Source organism: Lygodium microphyllum, chromosome 10, assembly GCF_053477565.2.
Source record: "Lygodium microphyllum isolate KBCC chromosome 10, Lygodium_microphyllum_v1.1.10, whole genome shotgun sequence".
In the NCBI taxonomy this organism is placed as follows: domain Eukaryota; kingdom Viridiplantae; phylum Streptophyta; class Polypodiopsida; order Schizaeales; family Lygodiaceae; genus Lygodium; species Lygodium microphyllum.
The window spans coordinates 42,298,393-42,320,019 of record NC_141144.1 but is presented as its reverse complement, the minus strand read 5'-3'; the positions used below and the strand labels follow the sequence as shown (position 1 = coordinate 42,320,019).

Below are 21,627 nucleotides of genomic sequence, written 5' to 3'. Positions count from 1 at the left end.
CGTGCATGCTTTCTACCTTGAGTTTTGTGCAAAAAGTAGAGTTCTTTTGTTCTTGGGGACCTTTCCGCGCTCACTACGCGAGCATACAGCATCCGACCTGTGCACCAGAAACTAATAGACATAACCAAACTGGAGTTAAAATAACCTGTCAACCAAGGTAGCATAAATCCCAACCAACAACGAAGTGTCCACATCCAAATGAAGGCTCAATAGCTCTCAAATAGCATATCTGGGCATAAATCATGATAACCAAGCATCAATACATCCAACAAGACACCCAAATGTCAACAAAGAGCATTATGCATAAGCCATCCCTGATAAAACCTTGCTGTCCAAACAATGTATAGCAATAAATCCCTACATAAATCGAGCTATGGAATCTCAAACCAAGTCCCAAAGCATCTCAAAACATTGGGCAAACATTCCCAAAGTATCTAGTCATCAAATACCAAGCCTCGGGAGCATCACATAAGCTAAGAGCATGACATTTTCTTGCTGTTGAAAGGGAAGTGGAACCCAGCAGGAAGAAGCTTGGCGGTGAGAGCTATGGCGGATCGAGAGAGACTCAAAAGTGGAAACTCCAACAACCACAATGTGTGGCCTGGCCTTTCTTTATTCAAATTGTCACTAAAAGAATAAATAATAAGTGACTGTGATGGGCGCCCGTCACCTGCAGTGTGCAGTGGTGGGTACTGTCAGTGTAGTAATACACGGGTGGCTAGGCGGAGGCACCTTTACCCCCAACAACCTCCCACTTAAAGGCGAATCTGTCTAAGTGAGAGAGAAAAAGAAAAGACATTACAACATGTACACATGTACAACATGATGAGGAAAAAGACGTCATCTCATCTAATGCCAATCAATCTCCTGCGAAAGGCAAAGCACTTGGTAGTGAGGCTTTTTGTGAGCAAGTCTGCAAGATTCTGCTCAGTCGAAATCTTGACAAGGTCAATAGACCTATCCTCAATGACCTCACGAATGAAGTGATACCTCACCTCAATATGTTTCATCTTCACATGGAAGACCGGATTCTTAGCCAAATGAATGGCACTCATAGAATCTGAATGCAGTGTACGCATAGCATCTGTCATACCAAGGCCTGCAATCAAATGGCCTAACTAGATAGCCTCCTTACAAGCCTCTATGGTTGCAATATACTCGACCTCTGTGTAGTAGAAAGAGTCATACACTTCTGCACCCTAGACATCCAAGAAATAGCCCCTCCAACATAAGTGGAGACATAGCCAAAAGTGGACTTTCTACTATTTGGATGTCCTGCATAATCAGAGTCAGTGTACCCCATGATTCCTGTATCCTGGCTGCCATAACAAAGACACATCTCAGGTACCTCATGATACCCTTCATGGCATCCCAATGTTTCTTGCCAGGTGTAGCTATATAGCATGCCACAATCCCAACTGCAAAAGCAATATCTGGATAGGTGGCTATCATGGCATACATAAGACTGCCCACGGCTGATGCATCGGGAATCTTGGCCATCTCAGCCTTCTGCTCATCTGTCTGTGAACAATCGACCTGTGAAACCTTCATATGAGAAGGTAATGGATAGCCAATAGGCTTAACATCCTGCATGTGGAAGTGCTCAAGGACTTTATGAATGTACTCCCTCTGTGATAGAGTAGTCCCTGAGATCGATCACACATAATGCGCATACCAAGTATATGAGAGGCCTGTCCCAGATCTTTCATCTCAAAGCTCTTCTTGAGTTGAGTCTTAAGAGCATCTAGCTCCTCATGAGCTATCCCTACTAAAAGCATGTCATCCACATAGAGTACCAAAATCAGTAAAGAACTGTCACGAGCTTTCTTCGTGTACAAGCACGGATCCATAGCACTACGGCTGTAGCCTTGTGACTACATGAATGCATCAAACTTATGGTACCATTCCCTAGGTGCCTATTTCAAGCCATATAGACTCTTCTTTAGCTTGCACACTAGGTGTTCCCTGCCAGGGTCTGCAAAGCCTTTAGGCTACTCCATGTAAATCTCATCATGCAAGTCCCCATGTAAAAAAGTTGTCTTGACATCCATCTGGTACAAGTCCATGTCAAACTGTGCAACCAAGGCTAAGACTAAGCATAGGGTGGTCATCTTGACCATAGGAGAAAAGACTTCATCAAAGTCAACACCATGCTCCTGCTTAAAACCCTTAGTAAAACCAATCAAGCCTTGTATGCCGGCTTTGGGCGTCCAGGGGTACTTTCTACCTTGTACACCCACTTTCATGGCAAAGCCTTCTTACCCTGAGGCAAGGAAACCAAATCCCAAGTCTGATTCTTATGCAATGAGTCAAGCTCAGACTGCATAGCCCTCTCCCAAGAGTGACAATCACCCCTGCGCATAGCCTCATCATAAGTGAGAGGCTCTCTTGCATCTGTAACCAGTACATAATCCATAGAGGGTGCAAAACGGTCAGAAGGTTGTCTATCTCTAGTAGAATGCCTCAATCCAGGATCTGCTACCTGACGAACATCCTGTCTAACATCAGCATGTCTAGCATCTAGGCCATGAGCATCAGGTGATGCTGCACGCTATCTAGCTGGCCGTGGAGCGGGCTGAAAGGGAGCAAGTGGCTCCTCCTAAAAGATAACTCTACGTACCTCAACCACTTTCTCATGTTGCATATGCATTTTGTCCTCATGAAAAATGACATCATGGCTACGGATCACTTTCCACACCTGCGAATCCCATAGACAGTAACCCATCTCTCATGCATCTCCATAGCCAATGAAAATGCATTTGACACTTTTAGGATCCAGCTTATTGTGTTTGTCCTTGGCCACATGGCAGAATGCTCCACATCCAAAGACATGCAAATGATCATAAGAGGGGGGACTTGCCTGCCCATACCTCCTCTGCAACCTGAAAATCAGTGCCACTGCTAGGTGACCTGTTAATGAGATGCACTGTAGTAGTAACTGCCTCAGCCCAAAAGTGTTGCGGTAAGCCAGCCTAGCTAAGCATGCTACGGACCCTTTCCTGAATGGTCCTATTCATGCTTTTAGCCATACCATTATGGGGTGGGATGTAAGGGGCGGTCAACTGATGCTTAATACTCCGCTCGTCACAAAATTGCTCAAAAGCACATGATACATACTCACCCCCATTATCTGACCTTAGGTATTTGAGCCTTTTCCCAGACTAGTTCTCTGCCAATGCAAGCCAACGTTGAAATGTGTCTAAGACATCGAAATTTCTCTTTATGGGATAAGCCCAAACCTTACATGAGTAATCATCTATGAAAGTAACAAAGTACTTTGCCCCACCAAGTGACTGACAAGGCATAGGCCCACATACATCTAAGTGCACAAGAGCTAAGGGCTCACCCATGCGTTTCTTACCAGACTTTTTATGCGTATTTCTAGTTTGCCTGCCATACAAATAATGATCACAAGAATCAAAATGCGAAGAGTCAAAAGGCGGAAGATACTGCAAAGCATGGAGCATTTTCATTCCTTTAAAAGACATATGCCCCAAACGAGCATGCCAAAGGGATACATGGGGAATAGAACCCACAGACAAAACATGATCCAATGTAGCTCCACATACAAGGGATAGAGGCTGCCAAACTTGGCACGTCTTGCGAGTACAAGCTTGCCATGAGTAATCTTCCATGCAGAGTCTCCAAAAGACACAAAATACCCTGCATCATCAAGTTGTCCAGTTGACATAAGGCTGCGAGTCAATGTAGGTACATGGCGTACATCATGCAAAACAAAAGAAGTGCCAGAAGGAAATTGCAGCCTAACATATCGAATGCCCACAATGTCAAGAGACCTGTCATCACCAAGACGCATAGAACCAGACATGGTACGATAGGTATGAAACCAATCTTGACATGGTGTCACATGAAAGGACGTACCCAAATCCAAGAGCCAGTACTGTGCATACATAGAATGTATCTCAGAAGCCTATAAGGCATCGCATGAAGAAGTTGCAAGTATGTAATCATCATCTTGAATCAGTGGCCTGCATGACATTAACCTCTTCTATTTTCACACTGGACTTTGCAGGTACAATACTACACTCAGAAGACTTTTCTTGCACTTTTTCTTTTCTCTTTTCCTTGCGCTTATCATCACGCATTTTATGGCACTACGGCCTAATATGTCATGCTTTCCCACAATAATGACAGGTAAGATGAGACTTCCGTCTATGAGACTTACTGTGACTACGTGACTTGGACCTGGACTTCTGAGAGTCCTTACCTTTATGATCATTATCATGCATGCCATGTCTGCCACCTCTAAAAGTCAATGCATGTGAAGAGTGGGAAGCATCATTGTTTCTCCTGTTGATTTCCTCACTCAATAAAGCACTCTCAACATATTTGATTTTCAGCCCATCAAGCTTGTTTGTGCATATGGCAGTACGGAAGACATCCCATGATTCAGGCAAGGTGCCAAGCAAAAACAACGGGTGCAAGTCGTCTTTGAACTCAATACCTTGTGACAATAGTCTCTTCATGATAGCATGAAACTAACTGAAATGAGATGAAAGGGAGGTCCCCTCCTTCATGTGAAGGTCCATTAACTGCTTCAGACAATACATCTGTGACGCAGGACTCTGCTGCGCATAGAGCTCCTGAATCTTTTCCCATAAATCCCATGCACTCTAATTCTCATCTTCAACAACATTATGATGGACCTCTTCTAAGAGTGACAAAATAATGGTAGACTTGCATAGCTCATCAACTTCCATCCAAACATCATCATCCATATTCTCAAGTTTAACGCCCTTGAAATGCAAGGGTTTAATTTGTAACTTCTGCACTAAAACCTGCCATATTTGGGACTTCCAATACCCATAGTTGGTACCATCTAACTTGGCAATGTTAAAGAGAGCTATATCTTTCAAATGACCAGCCATACTGTCCCAAATCAAAGCAAAAGAGTAAAATTGCAAGTTGTTGTAATTAGCAAAAAATGCACTAAAACCACTACTAAAACTGGCTGAAAGGGTGGATTTCACCAAGAGAAGCACCTATCCACCAAATATGACCAAGATAACATCAAATAGTAAGTATTACCCTCATAGAAGTGCTCAAAATCTACAAATTTCAGCTTGCTATAATAAACGACAGCAATATGTAAAACTATCCCAAAATGAAGCAACCACTGATACGTATGTCACTACAACTGCCAAGTAGCAAGATACATCCAACAGTGAGTTTCTAGGTGCAAGAAGGTACCAAGAACTGTCAAACCAATAACCTGTCAGGCAAGAGACATCTCATAGGTCCAGAAGTCATGCATGTAATGGGTCTTGAGGTAAGAGAAGAGACCAAGCACAAGCACAACTGATTGAGCAAGAAGCTCAATACATAACCATCCAAGATGCATACAAAACTGACAAACCTGTGACAGAGAGAGGTGCCTGCCCCAATAGGCGTATCAAATCAGCCCACTATAGACTAAGTGTAGACATAAAGCTCTCAAGAGAGCAAATGCAAGTACCTGTCCCACAAGCTCAAGCTCATCTGTAAATAAGACTATGTGTACATCCGAACATACTAAGAGGCTCCCACTGGAAGTGAATCAGATGCAAAGAGAGCAAACAACACTCTAATACATCAAATGCATAGCATCAGACATGCCAAATTCCAATAGGGTACATCCGGAGCATAAATCCCAAGCTATCTCGGACCCGTAAAGCATAACCCTGAAGCATTCAAAGAGCATGTAACTTACAACCAAATGTAATGCCCAGTAGATCCAAAATGCTCAAGTACATCTGAAGGCAAAGCTCTAAGTAACTGTCAAGCATGGGCAAACCAAGTGGCATCCATATCTGACCAAGGCATAAATACAAGAAGCCTAAATGTCAAGCAGTGACAATAGGCATAGACCGGTCAAAAGCATGCCAACTGAAGCCAAATGCCAGTAAAGAACAACCAACTCGGAGCTTAATATAAGCTCAAAAGCATTCCAGAACCAAGAAGAAGCATTTGACAACCTCCAGATACATCGGTATGATCATTCAAACCTCCAGGAAGCACCCCGTATCCATGAACCAATGCATACACCAAGTAGATGAGCTTCAGCCCACTGTATTACAGCAAGCAAACTATTATATGAAGCTCTAACGGTGCTCAAATCTGCTCCAAATCAGTCCCAAAGCATAGACATAGCATTCCATAACATTCGGGCATCACCGGGCATCAATAGGCATCAAACGGGCAATGCTAAGAAGCATTAAACAGTAAATGTCAAGTGCTGCCCTATTTTGACAGTCCTGGGATTGTGTATACAGTAAAGGGCTGAAGGGGGACGCACTCGAATCAATCACCGGGAGTAAAGCACCAATGCCGGGGAGTCAAGCAATGCTCGGGAAGGTTGCCAAGAGTGCCGGGAAGCTGAGGAGGAGCAGGAAAATGCCGAGGAGCAAATCAGCCCAGCCCCCTAAAAATGCACCAAAAATTGTGTTGGTTGTTCCTGAGGGATGGGGGATCTACAACAGCCCTCAAGAGCACTTGGCAAGGTCAAGGGGGCTCCAATGCAGCCTGGGAAGAAGCCGATCAAGGTCCGAAAGCTCGGGGAGGAGGCGAGAGATCAAAATGTACCTGCAAATGAAGGTGCCATGACTGCCATTGAAGCTCGGGTTGAAGCTCTTCAAATCCGGGCTGAAGAGAATGCCGTGCAAGCTCCAATTCCTTTGCTCTGATACCAGTTGAAAGGGAAGTAGAACCCAAGAGGACAAAGCTTGGCGGTGAGAGCTATGGCGGATGGAGAGCAAGAGCCAAGAGAGAGAGAGACTCAAAAGTGGGAACTCCAACAACCACAATGTATGGCTTGGCCTTCCTTTATTCAAACTGTCACTAAAAGAATAAAGAATAAGTGACTGTGATGGGCGCCTGCCACCTGCAATGTGCAGTGGTAGGTATTGTCAGTGTAGTAATACACAAGCGGCTAGGCGGAGGTGCCTTTATCCCCAACACTTGTAAATCAACTCAGATATGTTGCAAAAAATGCTGTGATCAGAATTTGGCAGGTCTAACATCGCCATCGTGTCCAGATCATACCAAAACCCCAAGTTAGACTCTTACCTTGCCTAAATCGGGTTCCGGATGCCCAAGATATGAGAAAAAATGGGATTTTTTAGCCAGATTTTGAAACAGGCACAAAAAAACGTGAGCTGACTGTGGGGCCTGCTAGTTATGCTGAGGATAAGGGGGCATACAAGGTGCCCAATGAAGCCAAGGAACACCTGCAAAGAGCCTATGAGGGTCGGGCAGAGGTGGGAGATGAAATCTTATATCGGGGGGAAGAAGCCATGGCTGGCATTGAAGCTCCAAGCTCTAGGTCTTCAATCTGGGCTAAAGTAATGCCGGGCCAAGATCCATTATCAAGCTCATATCCAAAGCTCTGATACCAGTTGAAAGGTGAGAAGGATCAAAGCTTTCTTGGAAGTGAGCTATGGCGGAGAGCAAGAGCAAGAAGAGAGAGAGACACACAAATGGGAACTCCAACAGTCACAATGTGTGATTGGGCCTTCCTTTATTCAAACTGTCACTAAAAGAATAAAGAATAAAGTGACGGTGATGGGTGCCCGCCACCTGCAGTGCGCAGTGGCGGCGGGTACTGTCAGTGTAGTAATACATGAGCGGCTAGGCAAAGGCGCCTTTACCCCAAACACAAAGTTTAGATGTTTACTTGTGGGACATAGAAAGTTTGTAGCATTTTGAGTTTTGGGACTAGTTAAAATGAGTGAATTAAGTCTTAAACTGAAATGGATTTTTTGAAGCTTACTATTCCTACCTTTGAAAAGCTAGCTAGGATGAACTACTCTCTATGGTCATGCAAAAGTCGAGGGCATCCTCAACACCTTTGACCTATGGGAATTTCTTAGGACAATTCCTATTCCCCAACCTATTGTGGATTCCCATGTTGGATTTAGTAGATTTATAGGATTCATTCAATATCAAATCCAACTCTTCTCTCTTTCTAAGCTATACAATTTATGTACTCATGCATGCAAGATGTATCCACTTTGCAACAAAAGTTTGGACCAAATTGGCATCCCTTCACATTCACGCATTGCATAACCCTCGAGTTGAAGCTTCAACATCTCTCTATTGCAAACTCACCTATGATGACAGACTACATCAAGAAGTTGGAGGAGATTCGAGATGAGCTTGCATCCCTTAGTAAGATCATGGATTTGGTAGACCTTGCAATGACACTTTTGTCACATCTCCAATCACCAAAGTATGAATCTATATTCTACACCAATTTTCTCACCTCTTGTATAAGAGACACTATCATTTGGGAGGATCTAGTCGTGATGGTGCTAGAACAGGATGTGCATCACATTGAAATAAATTCTCATGGATCCAAATCACATAGATGTGCTTTTGCAACATCATCTTTAAGTAAAGGACAAGCCAAGAAGAAAGGGAAGAAGTTCAAGAAATCAGAGTCATCTTTCGAGATTCAAAGGGAATGTGCAAATAATATCCCATGTCCACATTGTGGGAAGACCTCATACCCCGAGGAGAAATGCTAGAAGAAATGCCCTCTTCTTTGTCTAAGAGCAAAGGATAGAGCTACATCGAAGCCTCCCTCTAGCTCTACTTCTACACCCACTATTTTACTACCAAGTCAATGTTCCTTCCAATCCATCTATTAAAGGAGCCTTCTTTTGCGCTCTCATCTTTTTGAGAGGCCTTGGCACATTGACAATAGTGAATTGAGTCATATGACTCCCCCAAAATATTGGCTCCAAGATCTTGGTACTCATGAGGGTGTAATCCCTACTGGTGATATTACATTGGTGCATGTTTGTGGTGTTGACACCTTGCCTCTATTGCCTAATTGTCCATCTACAAGCTTCCTCTCAAAAGTCCTACGTGTTTCAAATTTGGGCTTCCATCTCCTATCCTTTTGTGGCCTTACGAGACTTGATACATGGGTTTTCTTCACCATGCACACCTCTTTGTTGAGGATTCCACTTTAGGAGCCATTCTTGCAACACCTTGGTAGAGGAGGAGACTGTACAAGTTCCATTCTCCTTTTAGGGTGAAGGGCCCTCCAAGGTAGTTTTCTATTCTTTCACATGTTCCCATTTGTACACCACCCATCCTACATCTTCTATTCCATTCCCCTCCCTCTCCTCTAGTGGTTCCCTTATACCCCCCATCCCTTTAGAGAGGGGGACAATATTGGAGGTGCACCTATGGATTCCATGGCCCTTTGTGTTTTAGAGCAAGATTCCCATGATTGTGAAGAGCTTCTTCAATGATTCTAATCTTCTATTAGCCTTTCCTTCATGTGATTGCCTCTTTTCTTTGTCATCAAACCACCATCTGCTATCGCTTGCATGCCTATCCCATGGCCCTTGGTCCCTACTATTCATCTATTGCAAATTATGGCATCAATAACTACTGCTATTGTCTCTCAATTGGGACAAAGGCTCGGCTCACCTATTATTCATTAGACTTTTTTGAAGTGATCCATTCAAGGCTTCTCCACTCCCATTGGCCCAAGTTGGCTTACTTTTTGGATCAAGTTTTCATGTAGAGAGATCTTAGTCTCAAATGGCATTCTTCATCGACAAACTTCATTACCAATGGGACTCCTCCCACCCTTGAATCCATTCCATCCTCTTTAAACATCCAATAGAGAGGGGAGAAGCTAGCAACCATGTGTGCTTTGCAGTAGGCCCACAAAGCACTTGGTAAAACAATATCCCATGTTTGAGTATGATCTTTTATCATTTTTGACAACATTCTTATTAACTCACCATTGAATCGCTTATTTAAACCAGTGCATTGAGGATAATACAGTGAAGCAAACCTCTTTGTTATCTTCATTTTCTCACAATTTAAGATAATTGATCAACTCCCCTTAAATGAAACCTAGTCCCCTATCAAACAAAATCTCTAAAGGTGTCCCAAACTTGTAGCAAATGTCCTCATATATGAATTTACCCACATCAATGGTTCTAATGTTTTTAATTGCTTTAGCTTCTGCCCAACGAGAAAGATAACTGCAATTAAAATGTACATATCTCCTCTTGATGTATGCAGTAATGGACCAATTGCATCTATTCTCCATTTTTCAAAAATGTCACAAGTAAGAATTGTTTTCCTTGTTTTTGGTCTTAATATTTTCTTACTCGTTCTCTGGCATTCATGACATGATGTACACAAATGATTGACATCTTTATGAACACTTAGCTACATATATCCTTCAGCTAGAATTTTCTGGAGAGTTATTTGGTAATAATAATATCCTCCACATGCTCCCTTATGATTTGTTTCAAGAATATGATATATTTCCTCCTTCCAAGGTACTCATCTCAAAATCAAATCCACTCCCTTGGCATAGAGAATATCATTCACTAACTTATGTCTTCCTGTTCTTCTCAAGAACCCGTATTTCTCATCTTTGGGAACACTCGACAGTACTTTCCCAATTAAGAGAAATTCTTCTTCCAATTCAAGTGCTTCTCTTCCTCTTACAAAGGAAAATCTCATGCATAGCAAATACTTAACAGATTGCTTCTTGGGCTACATTATGAACTTCCTGATTCTCTTTCTTGGGTACATGTTTTAAACTCCAAGCCGCAAACTGATTTAAATCTCTCTAAATTCTATTACACATTCTCTTAAGTTTGCAATTCTTGATTTGCCGGACTTTAAGCATTTGCTTTGCTAAAAGTGGAGTATCTCCTCCAATCTTCAATCTTCAAATTTGCATTCGTTGACAAAGTAAAATAATTGCTTGCAAGGTTGCATATTCAGCTTCATTGTTACTAGTTGCCTCAAGTTTTTTTCATTATCAACTTTCCATGTGGATCATAAATGACAATCCCTCCTAATGATGATTGATGTACTTTCTGATCTGATCCGTCAAAGTACATTAAAAATGAGTTTTCAATTTTTCGTTTCACTTCTTCTCTATCTCCAAACTTTCCTTTTAGCAAGAATGAACTTTCCTTGTAAGTCAAAAGCTATGTTGTTAAAGCTCAAGTTGAATCCTCAACTTGAACTTTGTACTGCTCAACAATTCATTTTAAAACTCTCCTCAAACGATTTGAGTTATTTACTAACTATGGCAATAATGTATAGCTTGTCAAAATTGTAAAGGGTTTTAGTAGTAAATACCTTCTAAACTTTCTGCAAACAAATATTACACTAATCATTACCAATTCAATTTCAATATATGTTCTTTCTACTTGCAACTTCATTCGACTTGCAAAATAAATAGGTCTCATATATCGAGAATTATTTTCCTGCTGCATAAGGATTGCTTCAACATCTTCTACTACTAATGGATTTATAAAGGAGTGATCCTTCTAAGGCTTCCATACTCTTATTGGCATATGGTAGCCTCGCATTGGATCAAAGTTTCATTTAACGAGGCGAGCTTACTCCTTGGCTAACATCTTATCACCAATGAATTTCATCGACAACGACACTCCTACCACCCTCAAATCCATTACATCTTCTTTGGCCTTGTTCCACACCCAAGATCTGAGAGGAGATGCTAGCAATCATGTATCATGTATGGTAATCTCCTACTTGTGCACCTTAAATTGAATAAGAAAATAACATTCGGAGCTTTAACATTGCATTTGTTTGTCATTTAATTTGTTCTAAACACTTCACGTGGAAACTCCACATCTTCATTTCACTTTGGCAAGGTGGACACGCACTAAGTCAGGATGATTTGGCCTCAACCTACTAGCGCCCACAATGATACTCTAAGGTGTGTGTTGGGGTCGACTATCACAACTTTTTATCATTCCAGTCTTTTGTTAGCATTTCTCCTTCATTCTACGATGTTTCTTTCAAACATCTCTGCTCCATGTTCACTTTCCAATGACACACACACAAAGTTTTACACCTTACAAACCAATTTCACAAGTAACATATTCTAAAAGGAAGATTCTCTTTCAATTTATCCCAAAGACCTTTGAGACTTGTTGCTAGAAGGTAAGCAAGGTATGATATTTTCCTTGTTGAAATTGTTGTGTTGTCCCCCTTACACTAGTTATGACACAAGTTCCACTTGCGCCCATTCTTTTCAAGCACGAGTTACGCATGGGTTTGATGGTTAGTTGACAATGCATCATCCTACATGCTTGGCCTGTTCCCAATAAGCCTTTCTTCGTCCTTTGTTCTAGGGCAATCCCAAACAAAGTTGTTATCTTGGAACTACAACATGCACAAAAGATACAAACTTGACATCACATACAATCTTGAGCATTACTTTCTTGTGGGTAGTTAACATACGGCTTAAAATCCTTCATGTTTGTTTGGTATGTAGATCTTGAGTCCTGCTTTGCTTTTCTATTTTGGGGCAATCCTTCATTAAGTCGTAATTCTTTTTGAACAAATAGCATGACTAAACAGGTGCAAACTGGACCTCACATACAAATTCTAACAGCATTTTGCCCAGGACTTCCAATACGTCAAGGGCCCCAACCCTACTATTCCAAAAGATACAAGCCCTTCTCCCTCCTCTAGGATTGATAACCACAAGAGGACCATACAGCACCTTAATCAATTGTTTTGATTTCTACCTCAAGTAAAAATATCAAGCCCAAGCAAGTGAAACCCAGCAAGATGTTCAGAGAGAGGCATTCACTCCAATGGGGAACTTACAAACCATGTTATGCAGTAAAACAAGTTGCACCAAAACCTAATAAAACGTTGCCAATGAACTTATGATGAGCCAGTGCACACATTTGGCTCGAATGTTAGCTTGAAAACATGTTGGAAGACCTAATGGGATCCTCTTTATGAGATATATAACTGCTCCTAATGTAGCAGAGTTGTAATAACTAATATTGTTTTCTCTTCTGTTTGCATGTGTTTGAAGAGAAAAACATACAGCATTCACTCTGCATAGTGATTATTATGCAGATCTAAGCACTTTCTATTGCATTGAAGACACTCTGCACCAGCAGCTAGTTCCTTTCAACGGTCATACAAATGGTCTCAAATGTAACTTGATTTGGCCCAGAGGTCAGAGTTAACAAACTTTAACCACCCAAAAATACTAAGGAATAAAACTCAGTATGAATGCTGCCTGTGGTGGAATGTTTCCAAGAGATTCAGTACAGGGTGTAGAAAATACAGAGCCAAAAATTGTAGGAACCTGCCATGGGACTTCGTAACAACAGAATGCGCAAATTAAGAACTTGTTACAATGCTTGCCAATACAAGATTTGCTTGTCTGAAATTCCTGCATCTTCAAGAAGTTCCTGCACTTCCTTTCTGAGTTTAGGTTCTACACAGACTATCGCAGCTGTGGCCTCAGGATCATATTCTATGTCATCTTCATCCCAGAGTGTTGTAAATGAACCCACATGACTGCTCCATTCCTTGCCAGACACATTTCCAACTGCTGTACGAACTTTGAGTTTGCTCTTTTCCCACTTCTCAAAAAGGTCCTGTTACGCACAAATGACTCTCTCTTTCTCTCTCTCTCACTCTCTCTTTCTCTCGCATCCAAGAGAATACTTTAATTTTTCTATTACTCATATTATCTCCATAGTTAAAGCTTACCACAGAATCAGTCCCTTGAATGCTAGCAGCTTTGCATTTTCACCTTCACACAACCAGGCCATTCATCCAGCGAATACAGACATCTCTATTTTTAACTAGGAGGCTGCAGCCATTTTGGCAATTTTGGGGAGGATTGGTACTAGACAGCACCATGACATTCGAAGGTACTTAACTATCTCTGCTCTAGACACTTTTTTAGTAGCCGATTCTACCTCGAACTTTTCATGTTCTTCTCCAGGTTAGAGAGTTTTCATGGTCTTCCACTGTGAGTGTCTGGCATTAGACTCCCTAGTGTCACACAAGCTACTAGAGGCTTAGAAGTTGGATTACACAAGCCATTCCCTCTAAAAGCTGCAGACCAAAGCCATCATTTACCGACAATTTGTAGGATTTCATTGTCTAGCCAATCTGTATGTAGAGCATCTGTCCACAAACAATCCTTGTGAAACATGGTTAATGTCCAAGCCATGCATTCCTTTTACTTGAACTGTAGCAATGTTTGAGCCCTTGTGGGACAGGATCAATGCCCAAACACAGTTGTTCTTTTACTTGAATTGTACTGATCCTGTTTTAGTACCTACAATATAGCTTCTCCAAGATCATGAAATTTGGGTATGGTTTGCAAGCCCTATCAGGTTTGGACCTAGCTGGACATAGCTCCCTCTCAATGCCATCTAAAGGAAACTCATTTTACTAAGATTTGTTATGATAGTCTGCGCTCCCACTCTTCTCCTCCCTTGCAGTATAAAAGGTCTCAACTTTGAATCAAATAAGGATGTCCAAAGATATCTAGTTTGGATTCATCACATATGCATATACAACAGCACTTACCTTGTAAAGCACAAGCGAAGGCTCAGATGCCCAATAGAAAAGACGACTATCTTCTCTTCTGCCCAAGCTTAGACTGCCCACATCAGCATCCTTAGCTTCAATAATGGCTTTGGCAGCTGATATACCCTTTCCTGAAGCAAATAGCAGTATTGTTGGGAAACGAGACAAGAACAAGATAGGTCTCAGATCCAATCCTGAATAGTCAAAAGGTCCAACCTCCACTTCATCACCTGACACAAATAACAGATGTAAGTGGGGTTCTGTTCAAAGATAATCAAATACTCTTTAGCAGCAAAGTCTAAACATTGTCTATCCTTTGATCATGAGCAACACTAAGACACGTTACAAAAGATGCCACGAGGATCATCAACACTATCTAAAATGTTGCAGAATTAACACTGAAAGAAGGCATTAATCAAGCAGTTCGCTTAAAAAGAAATAAGAAAACCCTGCACGTCTAAAGAGACCAAATTTCACCTTGTTTCAGAGAAAAGAGTTCCGGATAGTCTGCTTTGAACACCAGGAGCTCTAGTGGAATCTTCACAGACAAGAAGTACTGGGCTTGCTTTGTCATGCCCGCAGATATATCGCCTCTTAACTTATACAATACAGGATCATTTGCTATTTTAGTAAATGGTGGACAAGCCACAGGAACCTTAAGGGTCTCACCACCATTCACTTTAACTTGTGCTTGTTGTCCAGGTGTCATGTATGCATCCTCAAGGGCAACCAACTGAGAGCCAGAAGACATTGGAAGCACAAAGAATAATCTCTCTCTCTCTCTCTCTCTCTCTCTCTCTCTCTCTCTCTCTCTCTCTCTCTCTCTCTCTCTCTCTCTCTCTCTCTCTCTCTCTCTCTCTCTCTCTCTCGTGCATGCACACAATTAGGCACACATTTGAAGTATATTAAGTGTTGATCCCTGTACTCTCCAGTGAAATATAGATATGTGCAGGTATGACCATTCAATTCAATAAAACATAATAAGACTAAGAAAGCTCCAATGGCAAGTTTGCGGCCTCCAATCTTTCTAATTACCATGGCTACAGACATTTCCCCTGGTTATAGAGCCGGCCAACATCTCCAAAGTGTCTGGAATTATTGTAGAGTAACCCCCTTTCAAAAGATTCCCAGCCCTGCAACTTCCTGGGCAGGTTATGTTTGTCATGTACGCAATCCTCCAGTCTGACTGTCTTAATTTGCACCTGACATGACCGTCACCCGGCGTGTGCACAAGTGCATGTGTGTGATCCTTGCAACAGTTCCTATTGACCTCAGGACATTGACCAGAACTAGTGCTCTCTTTCTTTTCCCTGTTCATGACTTTGGCCACGTTCCCTCCGTATATTGATGTGTGTGCATGCCAGAGCTCACATGACTCAGGACAAGAATCAGAAAACATGGTAAACAAATTGCTAGGGCACCAACGGGCAAAGTTACTCAGGCACGTTACAAAGGGGCAAATTTACTCAGGCACATTACAAAGAGGGTACCTCTCTAGAGCATTCGACTTCGAGTGTGATGCTTCGAACTCCGGGAGCCAAGTCTTTGACATCCATGACAGCGGCAGGGTGCCATGATTTGACACCTCCATTCTGCAGCTCATAAAGCTTAAATGGCAGCTCCTTCCCAAAATCTCGCATCCTCCTGCTTTTGAACACCTCGGATTGGTCTGCCTCCACCTCTGTGGTTGGAGCAGCAGCAGCCGCAGCAGCAGCTTCCGCAGCTGCAACGTGATGAAGCGTCCTGCGCAACTGGCTGTGAAGGGCAGGGAAGCCATCTCTGTGCTTGCAAACGGGGAGCAAATGAGAGGAGCCGCTGCCGCTGGCACCGGCGATGGGAAGCTTGCAAAGGTGCCCGACATCCGGGGACGCCATGGCTGATGATGAGCGTGAGCAAGAGGCCAGAGCCATGACCAACCCAACCAAGAGCTCACACAAGACAGAATGTAAAACACGCGCGCAAAGTCTCTCTCTCTCTCCTCTCTCTCTCTCTCTCCCCTGTAATCAAGCCGGATAAGCCATTGCTCCCAAAAGATCAAAGCTTGAGATTTTCCTTTGAGATATTTCTGCACTTTTTCTTCTCCATGGATAAGGTTCTCCACCTGAATTCCATATCCCTCAGAGCTAAGACACCCCTAGGTAAATTTTACTTCCATAAGTTTGTGTAGTGAAGTTTAGTAACATGTGAAAAGTTACTTAAACCATTCTTAACCTACGTGTGAAAACTTTTGGGAGTTCATGGATATTCATGAACTAGCTATAGTACAAGGAGTTGAGAAAAATGAGAAAGGGTGAGGCCATTAAGCGGACTGTCGTGGTGGCTAGATTTAGTGCCTTTACACATGTTGAAGGCCTATTAAGGCCTCTTGACATGTGGCGGCTCCCTTCCCCTAGCATGCATGAAGGGCTTCGAGAGGAGATTCTGCTTGGGAAGAGAGTGGCAAACAACAATGGAGGAGCAGGCATGGAGATGGACTACACAACGGCCATTCGAGTAGGAGGTCAGGATAGGGTAGAGCTGGAGCAAGCAATCAAGAATGAAGATGGACTAGGAGAGTTGAGGTGAAGGTAATAGGCAATAAGTGCTTCCAAGGTGACTACTCCTTTGTCCATCCAATGTATTCGTCAGAGGTATGTTGATTACACTTGTTGTGGTGTCTTCTTCTATTTCACGGGCTGGGCCCAGAGATAACGGGGCATGCTTATTTGAGGTCATCTCTAATAAGACATGAAACCCATGCCATTTTGACCTCGATGTGTGAAAAGTGCCTTTTTCTACCCCCTATCGAGACGAGTTCAATTGTTGTTTTATGGCCACAGACCATGAGAGAGCATTCATCCAGTAATTCAAGTTTGTTGAGAGGGGATTCTTTATGGCTTTGCTCCCCTTGCAGAAAGGGCTTGGGTGCTTGGATGTGCAGTTGGATACAAAGGAAATCTAATCCTGGCTATACCCTAGTCCCCTTCGTTTTCACCAAATAGTGTTCTCCAATATGAGTGTCCTATGTGGGTTACTCTAGTTGATCTACCCATATGGCTCAACGATAAGGTCATTTTACAATCGCAAGTGCACTGGGCCGTGTCCTCTATGTGCTAACAAACACCTCAAGCTATGGCACACTTAAGTTGAAGAGAAAGGCCTAGATCCCTTGTGTAATCTCCCCATTACTTAGTTTATTCTAATGTGCGTATACATTCCAAGGAAAAATTTGATTCATGTCGCACATTTATTTTTAAAAGAAAAAAATAGCTCTAATTATGAAACTGACTATCATTATGAATATAATTAATAAGGCATTATATGCCAGTTCATGGAAGAAAGACTTGGGAGACCTCCCAAGACTAGCTTATTAAACTATGTTTGTAGTATATAACAACAAAAAAAGAACTAGCCTAATCGATAGTCACTTGGTAGTTAAGTGCACTTGGGTGATGACACTGCCGGGACGGATGACCTCCTGGGAAGATTTTCCTACAAGCTTGTGGGAGCTTCTCGCATGCAACCGATGGTACCAGCAAAACCTTTGTAGCCTGTTGCCAAGTATGCCAAGGCCAAGATGCCAAGGTCTATGCCTTGGCCGCCGTCTTGGTCACCCGACGCGCAGTGCGTACTCACCCATATATTCGTCAATTTTTACCTTTGCACTGCAGAAATGGAGCCCCTCCCTGACGTCGTCAAAAACACTAAAAGAAAGTGTTCTCTCTTTGCCATTGATGATGCCATCGAAAAACGCAAAAAAAAAAAGGCAACCGTTCTCTCTTCTACTCCCCCCCCCCCTTTGCAAAACTATAAATTGGGGGCTTGGGGATGACCAGAAGAGCGACAGCAAGCAATCTTAACGAGGACGAGACACTGATCCAGAAGAAGGAGACTCTATTCCACGGGATGAAGAGACATTATTTCGTTCAACCTAAGGAAGGGGATACACTGAAGCACTCTCATACTCTCCTACCCTGATCCGAGAAGAGAATACACTGAAGATCTCTATCCTATTCTATCATACCTCTACTCTCGTCTCTATTTTGTCATGGCCCCAAAGAAAAAGAATTCAAAAGGGAAAATCGCAAATGCCCCTACTAACATGGAAGCAACAATTGGAGTTGCGAGGACAGGAACAGAGTCACAGGCGTGGATGACAACCCTTTACCAACCGCGATACCACAGGAACGGAGTCACATGTGTGGATGACAACCCTTTACCAACCGCGATACCATATGTTTTTTTTTCTAAAAAGGTTATATCCAAATTCAATAGAAATAAGATAAGTCAATTGAGAAATACTAACTTAAGACCAAGAAACTTAGTTGCAAGAACTGGGAAGTTAGAGACCCCAAAATCTAGATACCCCTAGTTAAACTCCAAGGGGAAGATTTCATTATGTAAAACTCAAGTGTCGATTGCTACTAGAATTAAGCATCACTTGAAAGTTGCATGATTTATTGAAGTCATAAATGCTTGCAGACATCAATCTTGTTTGTGATCTTCTAGATTAGATCATGATTGAATTAAGTGTTGGAACATATAAAATTTGAGGAGCCCTATACCTCCCCCAAGGATAGGTGCTGAATCCCCATACCAAGAGAGGATGTTTTTACCGCCGCAAAAGCATGGACCAACTCCGATGGCGAGAGGTCTTCCAATAGGGATTGTATTAAGTAGGAGGTGGATAGGGTGTTAGGGGGGCTCTGGCTAGTAAATCCCTTTTTGCACCTAGGAACTACTTGGTCCCCTGCATGGCCCGAGTTCTACTTGGGACACCTATAACGCTAGCTATAGGTGGATTTGATCTTGGTGACATCAGATGCATCGGATGAGGCAGCATGCGAAATTGTAATTTTTTTCTTTTCTCCTATATGGGCAAGAGAACACACATTATGGAATATAATCAATGGATTTGTTTTATTCTGGTTGTATGTCTGTGTGTAAATTATGTAAAGGAGCAATTGTGCATAAAGGGATTTTAATGAAGCTGTTTTTATATGTTTCACATAGTGTGGTAGGTAATTAGATAACTAAGAACTTCCATAAAGGGAAGCGGGTGGATGGATTCCCGACGAATCCAATCCTATGGTAGGGTGGTCTTGGTTAGTCGAGAGGTTTCCCCAAAAACAAATGCTAGGAAAAAACTCTAGGAAGGGCCAAATTCATTGGGCCAATTCGTTGACTTACTAGGGTTTAGTCTCAGAACCCAAACTGTAAATTATCTTAGGGGAAAGGTACGACGGCTGTGCACCAGAGCATTGTGATGGATCTCATAAATCCTTTGTCTGCTACTATTGGAAAAAAGCGTTGTACTCCATGAACCAAGGGTAATGGCAATCACTCCTTCCGGACGAGAAGCCTCTCAAAGGACACTTCCGGATGTGAGCTAGTTGTTGATAGGTGACCGTTAGATCAATTAGGAATCTTCAGGTCGGTCCTCTGTGGATAACGGCAGGACGCTTCCATTGTGGGCTAGACCGAGAGTTAACCAACCAGATAAAATCTAATCATTCTAGTTAGAGTACGGATGGCGACGGCTGGAAGGAAAACTCTAGGTGACTACTAAAACATTATCCACCAAGAAATTAAGGCGGGTATGTCACAAGTGGTATTAGAGTGAAAAAAAATCAAAAACTTGGTAATTGTAGCCTGAGATATGAGTTGTTTTTCCCTTCTCTTACTGACATGTGTTTTTCTCTTACCCATAGAGATGAAGTTTGGGAGCGATTCCTAGTCTTCCGAGCGATGTTTACATCGGCAATGCAATCTACGAATTATGGATGGAGAATGCAAGTGATGCAAATTCTGGATTGCATCTACGATCCTTCTCCACTATACCGACAAAGACGATGAATGATAAGTGGTGGAATTTGTTATATCGACGCAAGCCATCTTGCCTTCCTTCAAAACAATTTGAAGAGGATAAGATGGATGGAAAACCTTAAAGTCATGAAGGTTTATTTATTCCATGAAGCCATAGTGAATTCAACTTTATTTACTAGAGACCGGGAGGTTAAACTAAATCAATATATTTACGAGGAAGTGACAAAGGTCATCCCAACGGACCGAATTGTAGTTTTTGGTCGCTCTAAATGCTGCAATTACATTAAAGATGGACTTCCAATCTTCCTTTAAAGTACCGATTTTTAGATATCCATTCTTCAAAGCCTGATTATTACCCAATGGATGTATCCAAATACCATGCCTAGATTGTATTAGGGAAATCTTATCTCCCAAATAACCAGCCATCCCAAAAATAAACCATGTATTTATCCCCTATAGCAAAAGAAATTATTTTGTTTATCCATTGAATATGAAATTAGTTGCCATTCTAGCAATTAAGAATTACGAGTCAGTAGATATATAAAAAAACCATGGTTAGATTCCTTAAGTTCATTCAGAAAAACTCTATCATGATGTAACCTTCTTTGAGAATTTAATATAAAGCATTTCTATCCTTCTATGATTTCTCTTTGAAAAGATACAAGTAAATTGTATGATAACATTCGTGGAGCTAACTAGAGAAAATCTTACGATACCACAGGAAGCTGTTCCTACCCTTAATGCTGCTGAGATCCAAGAAAAGAAGTTCCTGCTTAAGCAAATCAAAACACCTGAGTTTGATGGCCAAGGCAAAAACATTGAGGTTGAAGCAGAAATATGGGTTGAGTCCATGGAAGATTATTTCATTACTGCTGGAATTACCCCAGCTAATCAAGCAATGATCAGCAAGTTAAAGCTAACAGGAGAAGCCTGAATTTGGTGGAAATAATGGTGCAAAGACCAAGGAATCTCCGAAGCATTTGTTAGTATCTTCCACCAGCATATCGCACACAAAAGATGAATGAATTCTTTGGTCTAAAGCAACTTGGAATGACACAGGAAGCCTATTACTCAAAGTTTGTAACACTTCTCAAGTATGCACCATCTATGGACATTGTGCAGCAAGTATCCAAGTTTTGCCATGGATTGGATGATCCCCTGAACACACGGCTTGAAGCAATGCATCCATTCAACCTCCAATATGCATTGATAAGAGCAAGACCGATCATATAGGAACTCTAGTCCAAACCAAGAAATGATAAGCCTTGGAATAATAAGTTCCAAAATAGAAATATAACTAGGGCCTATGCAAAAAGAGCCCAATGTCAATTCCAATCTACTAATAGCAAGAAGGCTAAGACATCGGCAGTGGAGAACTTTACTAGTGGTAATAAGGATACTTTTAGATGCTATTATTGTTGAGATGACAAGCTCAACACATGCAGACATTGATGA

The 21,627-nt window shown here is 42.0% G+C and overlaps 1 protein-coding gene across 1 annotated transcript; it reads right to left on the bottom strand.

Moving 5' to 3' along the window:
- Positions 1-13,028: 13,028 nt before the first annotated feature.
- Positions 13,029-16,454, bottom strand: LOC148029933 (fruit protein pKIWI502-like). The gene is made up of 4 exons (XM_087686217.1): positions 15,858-16,454; positions 14,845-15,100; positions 14,368-14,597; positions 13,029-13,421 (listed from the first exon to the last, which is right to left on the bottom strand). The coding sequence occupies exons 1-4, from the start codon at positions 16,275-16,277 to the stop codon at positions 13,173-13,175; spliced, it is 1,155 nt and encodes a 384-aa protein (XP_087542343.1). The 5' UTR covers positions 16,278-16,454; the 3' UTR covers positions 13,029-13,172.
- Between the last annotated feature and the right edge of the window lie 5,173 nt (positions 16,455-21,627).